The sequence below is a fragment of the Anolis sagrei genome, chromosome 2, assembly GCF_037176765.1.
Source record: "Anolis sagrei isolate rAnoSag1 chromosome 2, rAnoSag1.mat, whole genome shotgun sequence".
NCBI classification, from domain to species: Eukaryota; Metazoa; Chordata; class Lepidosauria; order Squamata; family Dactyloidae; genus Anolis; species Anolis sagrei.
The window spans coordinates 156,299,121-156,311,826 of record NC_090022.1 but is presented as its reverse complement, the minus strand read 5'-3'; the positions used below and the strand labels follow the sequence as shown (position 1 = coordinate 156,311,826).

The following is a 12,706-nucleotide window of genomic DNA, read 5'->3' as shown; positions in this document are numbered from 1 at the left end:
AAGAACCCACAAAAGTGAAAATGTTGCCAATTGTATGTTGGACAGTCTACCTCTTTGGTAGTCCCCTGTAGGCATCAAAACTAGGAATGTTTTCAAGCCTAGAAGGGATCACTGTACATGTCTGGTGTGTTTGCCTTGGAATAACACAGGTTCAGGTGATATGTCATAGGGGACTGTTAAAGCAGCAATGCTGCTATCCACTGCCTAAAGTTATCCCTTTACATTTACTGGGGTTAGGGGCACAAGATATCAATGAAAGTGGGAAAATGGCATAGAAAACATGCTTTTTTATTTGAAAAAACAACTCTCTAGAAATCTTTGGGCTTTCTTCTGAAAATTAGCCACAGGACCTACAATGCCTAGAGAAGCATTCTCTTTAGGTTCCCCCTCTCTCTGGGTCTGGCCAACATTGATCACAGAGTCGCAATGGAAAACCTAGAGATTCCTAAAGAAAATGTAATAATCAAATTCATGAGTAATCAAATCCTCAAAAGTGAAATCGCTAATGTTAAGGACTGGTTTTATATATAGTATCAATAAATCTTGTAAATAATGCAATATCAATTTCCTCTTATTAGATGGAATGTCTGAGGGATATTTATCAATCATGCTTGGACTATATCAAAACACTAGACACAAATAACACATGCTTTTGTCTCCATAAAGAGTCATATTGAACAGAAGTTCTTTAAAAAAGAATAAGAATTGGTTCAAATGAAAGCTGAAAATACAAAAAGTGATAGAAGTATATCTTTCACTCAACCCAAATGCTACATGTCATATAGAAGTCAATATCCAATAGTACATATAATGAAAATATGTGGTTCATACCGTTCTGAATAGTCTCTCTCTTTTGCAAATCTCTGGAATGCCCCCATGGGATCTGAGCCTGTACTCAAGATGAACACAAGTGGGGTGGAAGGAGACATATCTTGGTAAAGAGTTGCAAGATCAATAGGTGGATTCTCTATGAACTGCTTCCCAAGGTTCTCAATTACAAATTCAGTAAGCGCAGCAACAAGCTATTAAAAATAACACAGCAAATTTACAGTTAACTGCAAGAACATTAGAGGAAAAATGTAATTCTACCTAGAATAAACATCAATTTCAGTTACAACGTTGTTACTGCAATATTTGTGCTAACCAAAAACAGCTGTAGTCCTCAAAATGAGACGCTCTATTTTAAATGAAGCAAGTACGACATTTTTTTCTTCATATGCACAAATACTGTACAAATATAATCCTAGCTTACTCGACTTACCAGATAAACTGAATGGAGTGGCAATGGTTGGGAAAATTATGGCTGACATTGGAAACAACCTTATTGATCTTATTATTCATGATAATCACATGAGTCAGTCTCAGACACAACTAGAAATACACAAATATAGGCATCATTGCCTGTTTCTTTGTATATTATTAGGAATAAAGGAGACTAATTTTTCTTTTCCCAAACATTGGTATTCCTTATTGGGACAGTTTGTCTATGCTGCAGTTTCTTTCTGAGGTAATTGTGAGCAGGCCTGCAGTTGGATAGAAAGCTTACCTTTTCTTCCATGATGCTTTTTACCATAATTAATTTCTGAAACTTGGTCAGTCTAGCATCCCAAGGAATGTCTTGTATGAGGTCTTTTCTTTTGATTTTTTCCGCTTCTGTCCTATAGCCTTCCCATTCCTCTGGGTTCATATGAATTTCAAGTTGTCCTAACAAAAGAATATTATCACAATTCTAAGTCATTCCCATTTAACTGTATTCTAGAAAAAAAGTTATTCATATAGCACCAGATCAGAGGCCATTCTACAAAATATACAACATTTTCAGAAAATAAATGGTAGTTTGCCATCATTCATGACAAATAAAATACACTAAAGCCTCCCGTATCGCACTGGTTTTATATACATGAGCATGTAATCTATGTTAACTTTTAGTCTTCTAAAATCACTGTATTGTTTATGTTTTTGTTTTTTTAAAGACAAGTACACCACCCTAACATCTTTAGACAGAGAATGGAGTAGAAATATTTCAATCAATTTCTCAATTTAAAAAACCCCTCTTTTAAAATTTGGCAAAATGCATGCAATATTTTATGAGCTGCCAGGTGACAATGAAGAAATAATTGGTAATTCAGTGGATCTTTGGTTAAATGAGAAAATGTGTGTGTGCGAAGTGCATGCATGTGCTCCCATACCTTCACGCTCCCTATCATATTAGGTGACTCCCTGAATTTCACAGGGTTTTCCTAGAAAATGTGTACTCAGATGTGGCTTTTCCTGTTCCTTCCTCTGAAATATTTACTGCACTTGGTATTCATTGCTGGTCTCCCACTGTACTAAGCAGAGATGACTCTGCTTAGCTTCCAAAATCAGACAGAATCTGGTGCTTTTATTTAAGCCCTACTTCTCTTTTAATAGCTATGTGATTTGAGGCAATATAGCCCTCCAGAAAACACTGGTCAGCATTTCATTTAATCCTGGATTCGCCACAAAGAGAGGTGCATTCAGAAAATCATATTTGACAGCCACTTTGTTTCTCCTTCCATATGAGCTACGCAAAAGGCAAGAAAATCTTGGAAAACCATACAGCCATGGTTTCACTTAGCGTTACAGTTATTCAGACATTTTGAATAAGAGATATTAAACCTGTAGACTGCAAACTACATTGGGTATTTCAATCTCAACAACATTTCAATGCATCCTCTCTGAACAGTATTCTCATGAAGTATTGTGTGGAATAGAAAAAACATAGTATAGCAACCATTCCTCATCAACCCTGGAAAAGTTATTAGAAAGACCTATTCAAGTTACACAAAAAGAACAGTAAGACATGGAATTAAATGATATGAAGACTAAAAAGGCAACACATCATAGATGAAAGCATAAAACAATCTCATACATAAATGCTTGTTAGGAAAATTCTTTATGATTCTTTTTTATTTCTCTCACATTACCTAATGTAATAGAAATGTGATCAAGCAACAGGTCATCTTGTATCCCCGCAAAACAAACAAGTGTTTCTTCTAAGTCATAGGACATGAACCAGATATTTTCTTCAAGCCATGGAATATCAGGTTTGTCAGGTCGTGTCTATTATTAAAAAGACAGACTGTGTGAATAATGCACAGAAAAGCTATATAAATGTAGAACTACTGGCAGAGTTCTAAGTAATCTGCAGTAGTTAAGCAAGGCGATGTCATTGTCTAACAACGACAGCATTATACAGTCTCCTACAGCTGAAGGAAGCTTGGCATAACTAAGACTCTCTGGGTACTTGAAACAAATTCAGAATTCCTTAATTCTATCATCCTCATCACACTAGAGAATGAATCCACTTTAAATCTCCTACAGAATTCTGGGATTTGTAGTTTAGGGAGGCATCTTTAACAGCCACACTAAACTAAAAACTTCAGAATTCTACAGAAGGCAGAAACCAGATTTAAAGTGGATTCTTCTCTAGTGTGATGAAGTAGTAAGACAGGAAAGTAATCAAGGAACACCTTTGAGACTGGTACATTTTAGCCTTAATCCACTTCTGCAGGCACGTTTTATTCTATCTGTACACATTTTGCATCACATTGTATTGGTGGTAGTCAGGTATGTGATAACAAAAATGAATCATTTAGACCTGATCCTAGTTACCCCTGGTAAACATCATTCCACCAATTTATTAGTTCAACAGTGCACATCAGAAGAAAATTAAAATGATGACATAATTAATTCACTTATTATTTCAGAAAAAAAGGTTCTTTGTAGAAAGAAGTTCTACTGAAATCACTGGAAACTTATTTCTGAAAAACATGTCTTTGTTAAATTATTTAAAGGTTTTCAGTGAGATCTCATTTCTCATGGGGTAGGGTAGAAAAAAAACAACCTTGGTTGCAGTATTATATCCCTGCATTGGAAAATTAACTAAATATTTTCTCTTTTGTTTTCCAAATATGAAAAGTCCTGAGTTTCATAGTACAGATTGATAAAATAAACTCTATACAATACTATTTTTGCATGCTTTTATATCTGGTGCAAACTAGAAAAGGTTAACATTGGAAGTGCTCCACTCTCTGAAGATCTGGCAAAGAAATCAGTGGTGAAGCTTCCATTTGTGACACATTACATCTGTCAGGCTGAGATATACAAACATATCTTTCTCCCCAGGAAGATTTACAGCAATGAGGGAGATGCACCAATCCTAGAAGGCAGTTCTAACAGGAGATCCAACTGTTTTCCCTTTCCTGCTTGTTCTGATAAAAAGTCACATTAATCAACTTTCTCTGCACTACTGGCCAAAACCTATTCCTCACTTCTGCAAAGATTTATGTTGTTGTTGTTGTTCATTCATTCAGTCGTTTCCGACTCTTCGTGACTTCATGGGCCAGTCCACGTTAGAGCTCCCTGTCGGTCATCACCACCCCCAGCTCCTTCAAGGTCAATCCATTCACTTCAAGGATTGATATAAGACACTTATAGATTGATATAAGATTGATATAAGACCTCATAGCAACTCACTGGTACAAGAGCACCATATTGGTTCTAAACAGTTAAGATGCTAATCCCTTTTACACAATCATTAAAAGAATCCAGAGATTTGAAATCTTACTACGCCTAATTCCCCCCACTCCCATACCTTATCTAAACCAGCACTTCCCCGGAGGAAGAAATTCCATTCAGCATCTGAAAGTTCTCCTCTTTGCCGCATGATCTCAATGCACAGCATAAAGCTGTAGATAAGTTTGTGCTGTTCAAAAAGGCCTCGGGAAACATTAGTATAAGTTGCATAGAGGGTCTGGCTAAGTAGTATAGCCAATCGCAGTTCAAGAACATCGTTTTTTTCAGATGTTTCAATAGTAGTGTTAAAAAGCTGCAAGAAAGAAAAAGACATTGCCAAGATAGGCCATTAGCATGTCATTAGACTGATTCACACACGCACACAAACAACTATTCGATTTCTCATCACTCAGCATTAACATTGAATTGTCCCATAAGAAAACTATTGTGCATTCACATCCAAATTAGAACTTCCAGGATTCCATAGCAATGAGTCATAGTGACTGATGTGGTGTCAAACTGCATTCATTCTACAATGTAAATGCATTCTTTATCATTGGCACTGATGACATAGACATTTAAACTATTAGCCAATTTTTCTATAGTAAACTGACCTCAAAATTTAGAATTCTGACTTGACAGACCACATTTTAAAACTATACAAGAAGCCTACTTGTTTAGGCAATAGCATCCTAATGCCTTACAAACAGAAAACAAGAGGATCAGTTACTGAGAAAATGGAGCTGGTACACCATCCAATTCTCCCACTTCAAGTGATATGGAAATGGTAGCACCAATCTATGGATACCAATTTATGGTGTAATCTTCTACAAGCCAGTGAGGGATGGACATGGCAACATGACTAGCAGTCAATCCAATCTATTCAAAACAAATGTCAGTGTGCTGGAAGAAGCAAAGACCACCAGCATGGATGCGATACTTCTACGCCATCAACTCCACTGGACTGGTCACACTGTCCAAATGCCCAATCACCATCTCCCAAAGCAGTTACTATACTCCCAACTCAAGAACTAGAAAAATAATGTTGGTGGACAAGAAAGGAGATTTAAACATGGGCTTAAAAGCCAACCTGAAAAACTGGGGCATAGACACTGGGAATTGGGAAGCCCTGGCCCTTGAGTGCTCTAAATAGAGGTCAGCTGTGACCAGCAATGCTGCAGAATCTGATGAGGCATAAATGGAGGATGAAAGGGAAAAATGTGCCAAGAGGAAGGCGCATCAAACCAATCATGACCAGCACTGCTATCCACCTGGAAAACGATGTCCTCACTGTGGAGAACATGCGGATCAAGAATAGGGCTCGACAGCCAACTACAGACCCCCGGCAAAACACTACACTTGGAGGACAATCATCCTCAGGCTATCTAAGAGAGAAGAGAAGAACAGCCTAGTGTTATCCTTTCCACTACACTGAGATATTTCATATTATGAGCACTGCCAGTATAATGATTCAAAAATTGATGACAACAACACTGCAATCTGTAAGCCGATTTACAAATATAGATCTGACAATTTTTATAGGCCACTTCAAAAACAACAGGAAAATCAATGAAAAGCATTTACTGTGGAATTGTAAAATAACAGTAAATTTTAATAAAGAAGACTGTATGCAAAGTTAATGTGAAAGACAACCTTAGGGAAAGAATTTTAGTTTTTTCTGGCAGACTTCCATATATTTGTGAGAAGAGGTTCAAAACTATGACCTTAAAATAAGTTATCAACAGATTTGTTTTGGAATAACTTAATACTTATTCATGGAGATGTAGTTTGAAGTGATGACTGGAATAACATATTCTGCATACGTTTCTAACAATAAATGTTGTGGTATATAAGAGAGGGCAAAGTATTTCTGGGGTTTTGTATAGTTTCCCAAGACTGGTTTTTTCAGCAACCAACCCACCCAGATGTCCTGCACACCTTTTTTCTGCTGGCCCAAAAGGGATGAACAGAAGAAACAAGTCACGTTTTAAATAGTTCGCAGCCCACCTCGCACTGTCTAGCATCAATAAACATCATAGTTAGTTTTTAAAATGAAAAGCAGTCTTCTAACTTGTCTGGTTTTTCCTTCCTACGATTTGTCATTTTTATTCTAAGAACTGATCTACAGAGATACTCGCAGAAACACCTCAGCAAGTGAGAGTTCAAACGTGGCAGGTTAAAACCCAAGAATCTCAATCCATGGCTGATACCAGATGAGAAACTCCCTCCTAGGCACACAGAAAACTGGGTGACTTGGAAGACACTGAGCAGACTGTGCTCTGGAACCATGAGATGCAGAGCTAACCTTAAGAAATGGGGCTCCAAAGTGGAGTCCACAACATGCAATTGTGGAGAAGAGCAAACACAGACCACTTACAGGGTTCCCTCATTTATCGCGGGTGCTATGTTCAAGGACCACCCGTGAAAAGTGAAAATCTGTGGTGTGTGTGTGTATGTATGTATGTATGTATGTGTATGTATGTGTGTTTGTGTGTGTGTATGTATGTATGTATGCATGTGTGTGTGTGTGTATATATATATATATATATATATATATATATATATATCTCACATTCAGGGGGTGGGGCAGAAGCAAGGAGAGATTTAAAGGCACTGCACACTTTTTTTTTTTTTTGCTAGCTGTAAGGAAGGGGCTATAAGTCTGTGATTTACATACTGCTTCGTATCCCCTCTCTCTCTTTCTTACGATTGGCTGCCTCTCTCCCAAGGGGGAAGGCGAAACCCCCTTCCACACTCCATCGTTGCCAGGAGGCAAAAAACTGTGAAACAGCGAGTCCATGAAAAGCGAACCGCGAGGTAGCGAAGGAACACTGTACTACAATGAAGCCTGTGCCCTGCCGCATACACAACTCTCACAGCGACTCCAGAGGCACTCCAAGTGGCTAGCTTCTGGTCAAACGAAATCTAGTATAACTTTTTAACTTTGTTTGTGTTCTTTTAAATACATTATTTCTGTACTCTCATTTTGCTTCTGAGATTATAAATAAATCCTAAGAATTGCTGCAATTGTTCCCTGTGATAGACAATAAATAAAGAACGTGAGTGATAGTAGATGACATGATTAAGATAAGTAAAAGCACTTGGTGCTTGAAAGAATTTATAAATGTTCCCCATTTGTTAACTGTGAAGTCTGGAATGGATGGCTTCTTTAAGTAATACAACTAAAGCTCAATTTGGATTAAGTGTTCCTGTAACACTTAACTAAACTGAGAGTATTCAACGCTTTTCTCGAAACTGAGTGGCTAACATTCCTATTGGCAGAATTCTGCTATGCCATCATTTCTATGATATGGCAGGTGTCCTTCTAACATTGTGCAAATGCAGAGCCCACAACTAGAATCCAAGAAACCACCTAAGGGAGTTCTGCCCTTGAGCTCTCAAATGCCAGTCAATCGTGCTGCATAGCAAATAATTTCTTAAACTAAATGGGGGTTCCCAAACAATTCATAATATGACATGGGGTGAGGTGACAATGTGTATATTATTTAGAGAAAACATCTTAAGTAGCTCCATGAATCCCCAATATTGATTTCACACAGAGACTGGAAATGCTATTTTACAACCCTCCAATTATGGGCAAACTCTGGCTGTATAAAGGTTTAAGAATTGTATGGCTCAAAGGAAAGGAGCAGGGTGATAGAAAAGGAAAAACATAAAGAGGAAATTAACAAACCTGTTTGAAATATTTTAAAGAAAACTGATACATTGGATCAATCTCCGATAGGCTTGCAATCACAAAATACATAACTGATCCTCGAGTGGCAACAGGACGATATTTTTCGCGAGCTATGTTTATTTTTTCTTCTGTGGTCTCTGCTTCTACAAGCCTTACTTTAATGGCACCAGATGTAACCTAAAACATAATGTCAGATCATCACATATTAAAGTGAGTAACTGAATTCCTTGTAAACATAGAACACATTTCTCAGAGTAAACATCCAAACATTGAACAAACACAAACAACTGGTTTTCATTGTTCTGTGGTGTTCTGTTATCACTTATAAACCCTAGTTTATGAAAATCGTTACGGTGCACTTATAAGATAAGAAATATTAAAAATCTTACTGTTTTATGTCATTAATTATAGCACAGAAATAAGAAGAAGCCTCTTTCGTAATATATCTGTTCAGGAATATTAAAAAAACCCAACTCAGACTTTTTCAAAAGCATCAATCAATAAAAAAATCAATTACTATAACAGCTGCAGCTACTTTGTCAATATTAATTATTTAGATAATTTAAAACCTAGATGATATAATTTGGAAGCTCATTACAGTAATAAGAAGATTACTAATATTATGATACAACTCTAGTCAGAAAACCTTTATCTTACTTGCTGGTTTTGCAGATCTGTTACAACAATAATTTATGTACCACAATACAATTCAATATTATGTCTTGATATTCAAGATCTGCTGAAACTACATGTCACGTTTTCGAAGACTTGATCAGCCTTATTGAAATGTTATCTGATACAGAATATTTCAAAACTCTGATCTTGTTTCTATGTGATTTTTGTTCCTGGATTGTAAAGGAAATTTCCTATTTGGTTCTATCACAAAAACCTGGAAAACTTTGCTTTTGCAGGACAGTGACAAAAAGAGTTTCTGGAGTAGAACGACTAGCCTTGTGCATTTGTATAGAATCACTATCCGCTTTTGTTTGTTTTGTTTGTGTGGTCTCATTTTCATTTTTGAGCGCTTCCCATTTTCATTTTGAGCACTTCTGAAAATGGATGCCTTTCAGAATTGACATTTTTGTTCCATATCCGAAAGAACAAAACTTTGGTCCCATTGGCAGCAATGGGAGGACTTCCCAGGCTCCCCTTCCTCTCACTAGAGGGGTGAAGATGTATGGAGGACATATCTGCCACTTTTAGCCCACCAAGTTTTAAAACATTTGGGTCATCCCCCAATTTTTAGGGATTTTTTTTCTAGAAAGGAAATCTCCTTTTAAACACCTCCCCCCCCCCCCCCCCGGAAAACTATTACAGATGTGATTTTGCTGTTTCTGGAAATGCAGAGAGAAGACAGCAGAACCGACCCAGGCGCCGGATTGATAAGAGGGGGAAAGAGAGAGGTTTTTCCAAGGGACTGTTGGAGAGGGCATACAGAAGGGGCAAAGTCTGTGTAGTGTGAGAAGTTTGACCAAGCAAGGTCAAACGCCCTTGAAGGTGACACTACGACATCTTTTCCCAAACCTATGGCTTTTTCCCTCCTAAAAAGTATTACAGATGTGACTTAACTAATCCTAGAAATACAGTCATTTAGAGGGCAGAACAAGGCAGTCCAGGTACAGAAAGATTGAAGGTTTGATAGAAAGAAAGTGGTTTTCAAAGGTGAAGAAATAATTCTACTGAATGCCAATAATTGCTTTTCTTTGAAAAATAATTATTTTTTAAAAAAATCAGGAGACAGTATACACACAGAGAGAAATATATCAGATGCAAATAATCTGACTTCCATGGGCTGTATTTCTATCACAATATGGACCCATATTTAACCATGCTCAGAATGGACCCACTGAAAGAAATTGACCTTGGGCTTTTTAATAATTACCTAATCCACATAGGCTAATACCAATAACTAAATTGGGATTTTTTTTTTGTCGTGTCAGGAGTGACTCCTGGTGTGAGAGAATTGGCCGTCTGCAAGGACGTTGCCCAGGGGACGCCTGGATGATTTTGATGTTTTTATCATCCTTGTGGGAGGCTTCTCTCATGTCCCCGCATGAGAAGCTGGAGCTGACAGAGGGAGCTCATCTGCCTCTCCCCGGATTGGGATAGAACCTTATAATTGCAGGATGCCCCCTACCTTTGATTCTTGAAGTGTGTTGATGAGTTCTTCCTTGTCCAGAATATTCCCTTCTGATGTGAAAAGCATTTTTAGAATTTTTTCTTCAATGGCTTTCAGCTGAGTCTTATCAGAATTGATGCTGACTATGAGCTGGGTTCTTTGGTCCTCTAATTCAGGCCTCTCTAGTCGCACAACATCACTAGAACAAAAATGGAAGGTATAGTTGATAAGATGAATACCAAAAGCATTGTATATTGATTCCCTCCATTCTTTATTTCATTTTCCAGTTAACACTCTGAAAGCTTATTTCTAGCTTTAGGAAAGACGGATTGTGTTTCTTTAACTCAAACCACGACTGCTGCACACAAAGGGGTGCATCAGAAGGCTTGAGGGAATATTGTGATTTTTATGAGTTAAAAAGATGTTGACTGGAAAAATGTAACAAGTGAAGGGAAAAATAAAAATCCTCAAAAAAATTAACATGGACAAAATATATTCTCACTTATGATGGGAGGGAAACCCATAAAAGTGACTGGGAAGGAGAATGGAACATGTCACTTTCATTTGTATTCATTCACAAGTTTCCTCCATCTTACTTCTCTACTTTCCTAAAAAAATATATAAAGTGATACCTCAAGTTATGAGTGATCCAACATACTTTTTTTGAGATATGAGGTGTTGCCTGCTATCCGAGTTACGAGCTGTCTGCCCAGCACCTGGCAGAACAAAAGGTCCTGCCAAAGGCTGTGTGCTGGCCCTGCTTAAAATAGCAGGTACTCTCATGCTAATGTGACCTCTCATGCTAAAATTACCTCTCATGACAAAGCTACCTTTCGTCCTAGCCCCAAGCCTTAGTAGAGGAAAAGCTAGGATGAGAGTACCTGCCATCTTAAGCAGGGCCAGTTCATGGCCTTAGGTGGAGCCTCCTCTTTTGCCAGGCATGTGGCTTGCCCGGGCCTAGTCTAGGGTCTGCTCGTGGCCTTTGACGGGGCGGCAGATTGAGAAAAGCTACCCAAGCCCCACAGGGCCTCCTCCTCTTCCACTAGGCACTTCAGGGAGGGTTCCAGCTCTGTCTCCAACAGATAGCACATGGGGGGGGGGGGGGGATTAAAATTGTTCATTTTACAGTAATTTGTTATGTGACAGAGATCTTAAAGGGAAAATTACATTGGTTTTGGGAGGCTGGAACATTTTAACTGAATTTCAATTCATTTCATTGGGGAAATTTGCTTTGACATACAAGCAAATTGAGTCACAAGCCTGGAATTAAACTCGTATGTCAAGATATCACTGTATATGCAACATACACATTTATAATATATTTAACATTGTGACTTTCCTCTCAAAATATAAGTTTGTTAATGTGTTTTGATTAATTCTATGAACTGGTATCGAAACATTCTGGGCATTGTGAATAATGGGCAATTAAAGTGGTGATCCACACATTAATGTGGGAAATCTGAATCAGGTAAATTTGCAATGTCAATGTTCTCCAATACCTCAGCACAAAGCTGTTGTTGTTGTTGTTTGTTGTTGTTGTTTGTTGTTGTTGTTACTTCTATCCTTCTTTATCTCTCTTAAAAAGAGATCTAAAGCTGCTATATCTCTTTAAAAGAGACCTAAAGTAGCTAACAATAAACAATATAATATGTGATTTAAAATCTTATATACATATATATATATATATATATATATATTAAAACAGAATAAAAATTGAAACTATTAAAATAAACAGATCAAATCATTAAAACCAATTAGAAACCTATTCATGTATTTGATTACATAAATATGAAGGAATCTGCAGTGGTTCCCAGATTGTTTCTAGGATTTAATTTTACTTAAGCCTTTATATTGCAAGTAAGTTTATACATTCCCTGAGTTCACCTCTCAACTGACAGAGGATTAGCTGCTAATATTTCACTATTCACTTTATCATCTATGTCCTTTAAATACAAATTATACCAGGTAACACATTCTGTTAGACCTACTTATAATTGCATGTTAAGGCATATAAAGTTATAACTTTTCATTCAAGACACTGACACAATCATTTAGCCACAGTCCCTAACCTAACAGCAGCAATTTTCACTTGAGTAGATCCACTTGTACTAAATGTCTTATTTCCCCACATAATGCATGTATGGTCCCACAGGTGAAGGTCTCTAGGCAAACTTGCCAGGTTGCTTTAATATAACCAATAGCAGGCTTCCAACACCTACTGAGATTTGAGGGTTCAATGATTTGAGAATCTAATCTCTTAAGTATAACAATGTGAACATCTACAAATTATTCATAAATTATTATGCGTTATATAACTGCCTCCAAGAATAACCTCCAGAAAGCTATGTCTT

The 12,706-nt window shown here is 37.3% G+C and overlaps 1 protein-coding gene across 2 annotated transcripts in view; it reads right to left on the bottom strand.

The window, feature by feature from the left end:
• The window catches only part of DNAH6 (dynein axonemal heavy chain 6), a 185,008-nt gene that overhangs the window by 55,161 nt on the left and 117,141 nt on the right, over positions 1-12,706 (bottom strand). For both annotated transcript variants that reach the window (XM_060763696.2, XM_067463974.1), the window contains 6 exons: positions 10,374-10,554; positions 8,234-8,413; positions 4,619-4,852; positions 2,949-3,084; positions 1,547-1,704; positions 832-1,022 (listed from right to left, as the gene is read on the bottom strand). In XM_060763696.2, coding sequence (XP_060619679.2) covers positions 832-1,022; positions 1,547-1,704; positions 2,949-3,084; positions 4,619-4,852; positions 8,234-8,413; positions 10,374-10,554 — 1,080 coding nt within the window. The remainder of the gene's footprint in view (positions 1-831; positions 1,023-1,546; positions 1,705-2,948; positions 3,085-4,618; positions 4,853-8,233; positions 8,414-10,373; positions 10,555-12,706) is intronic.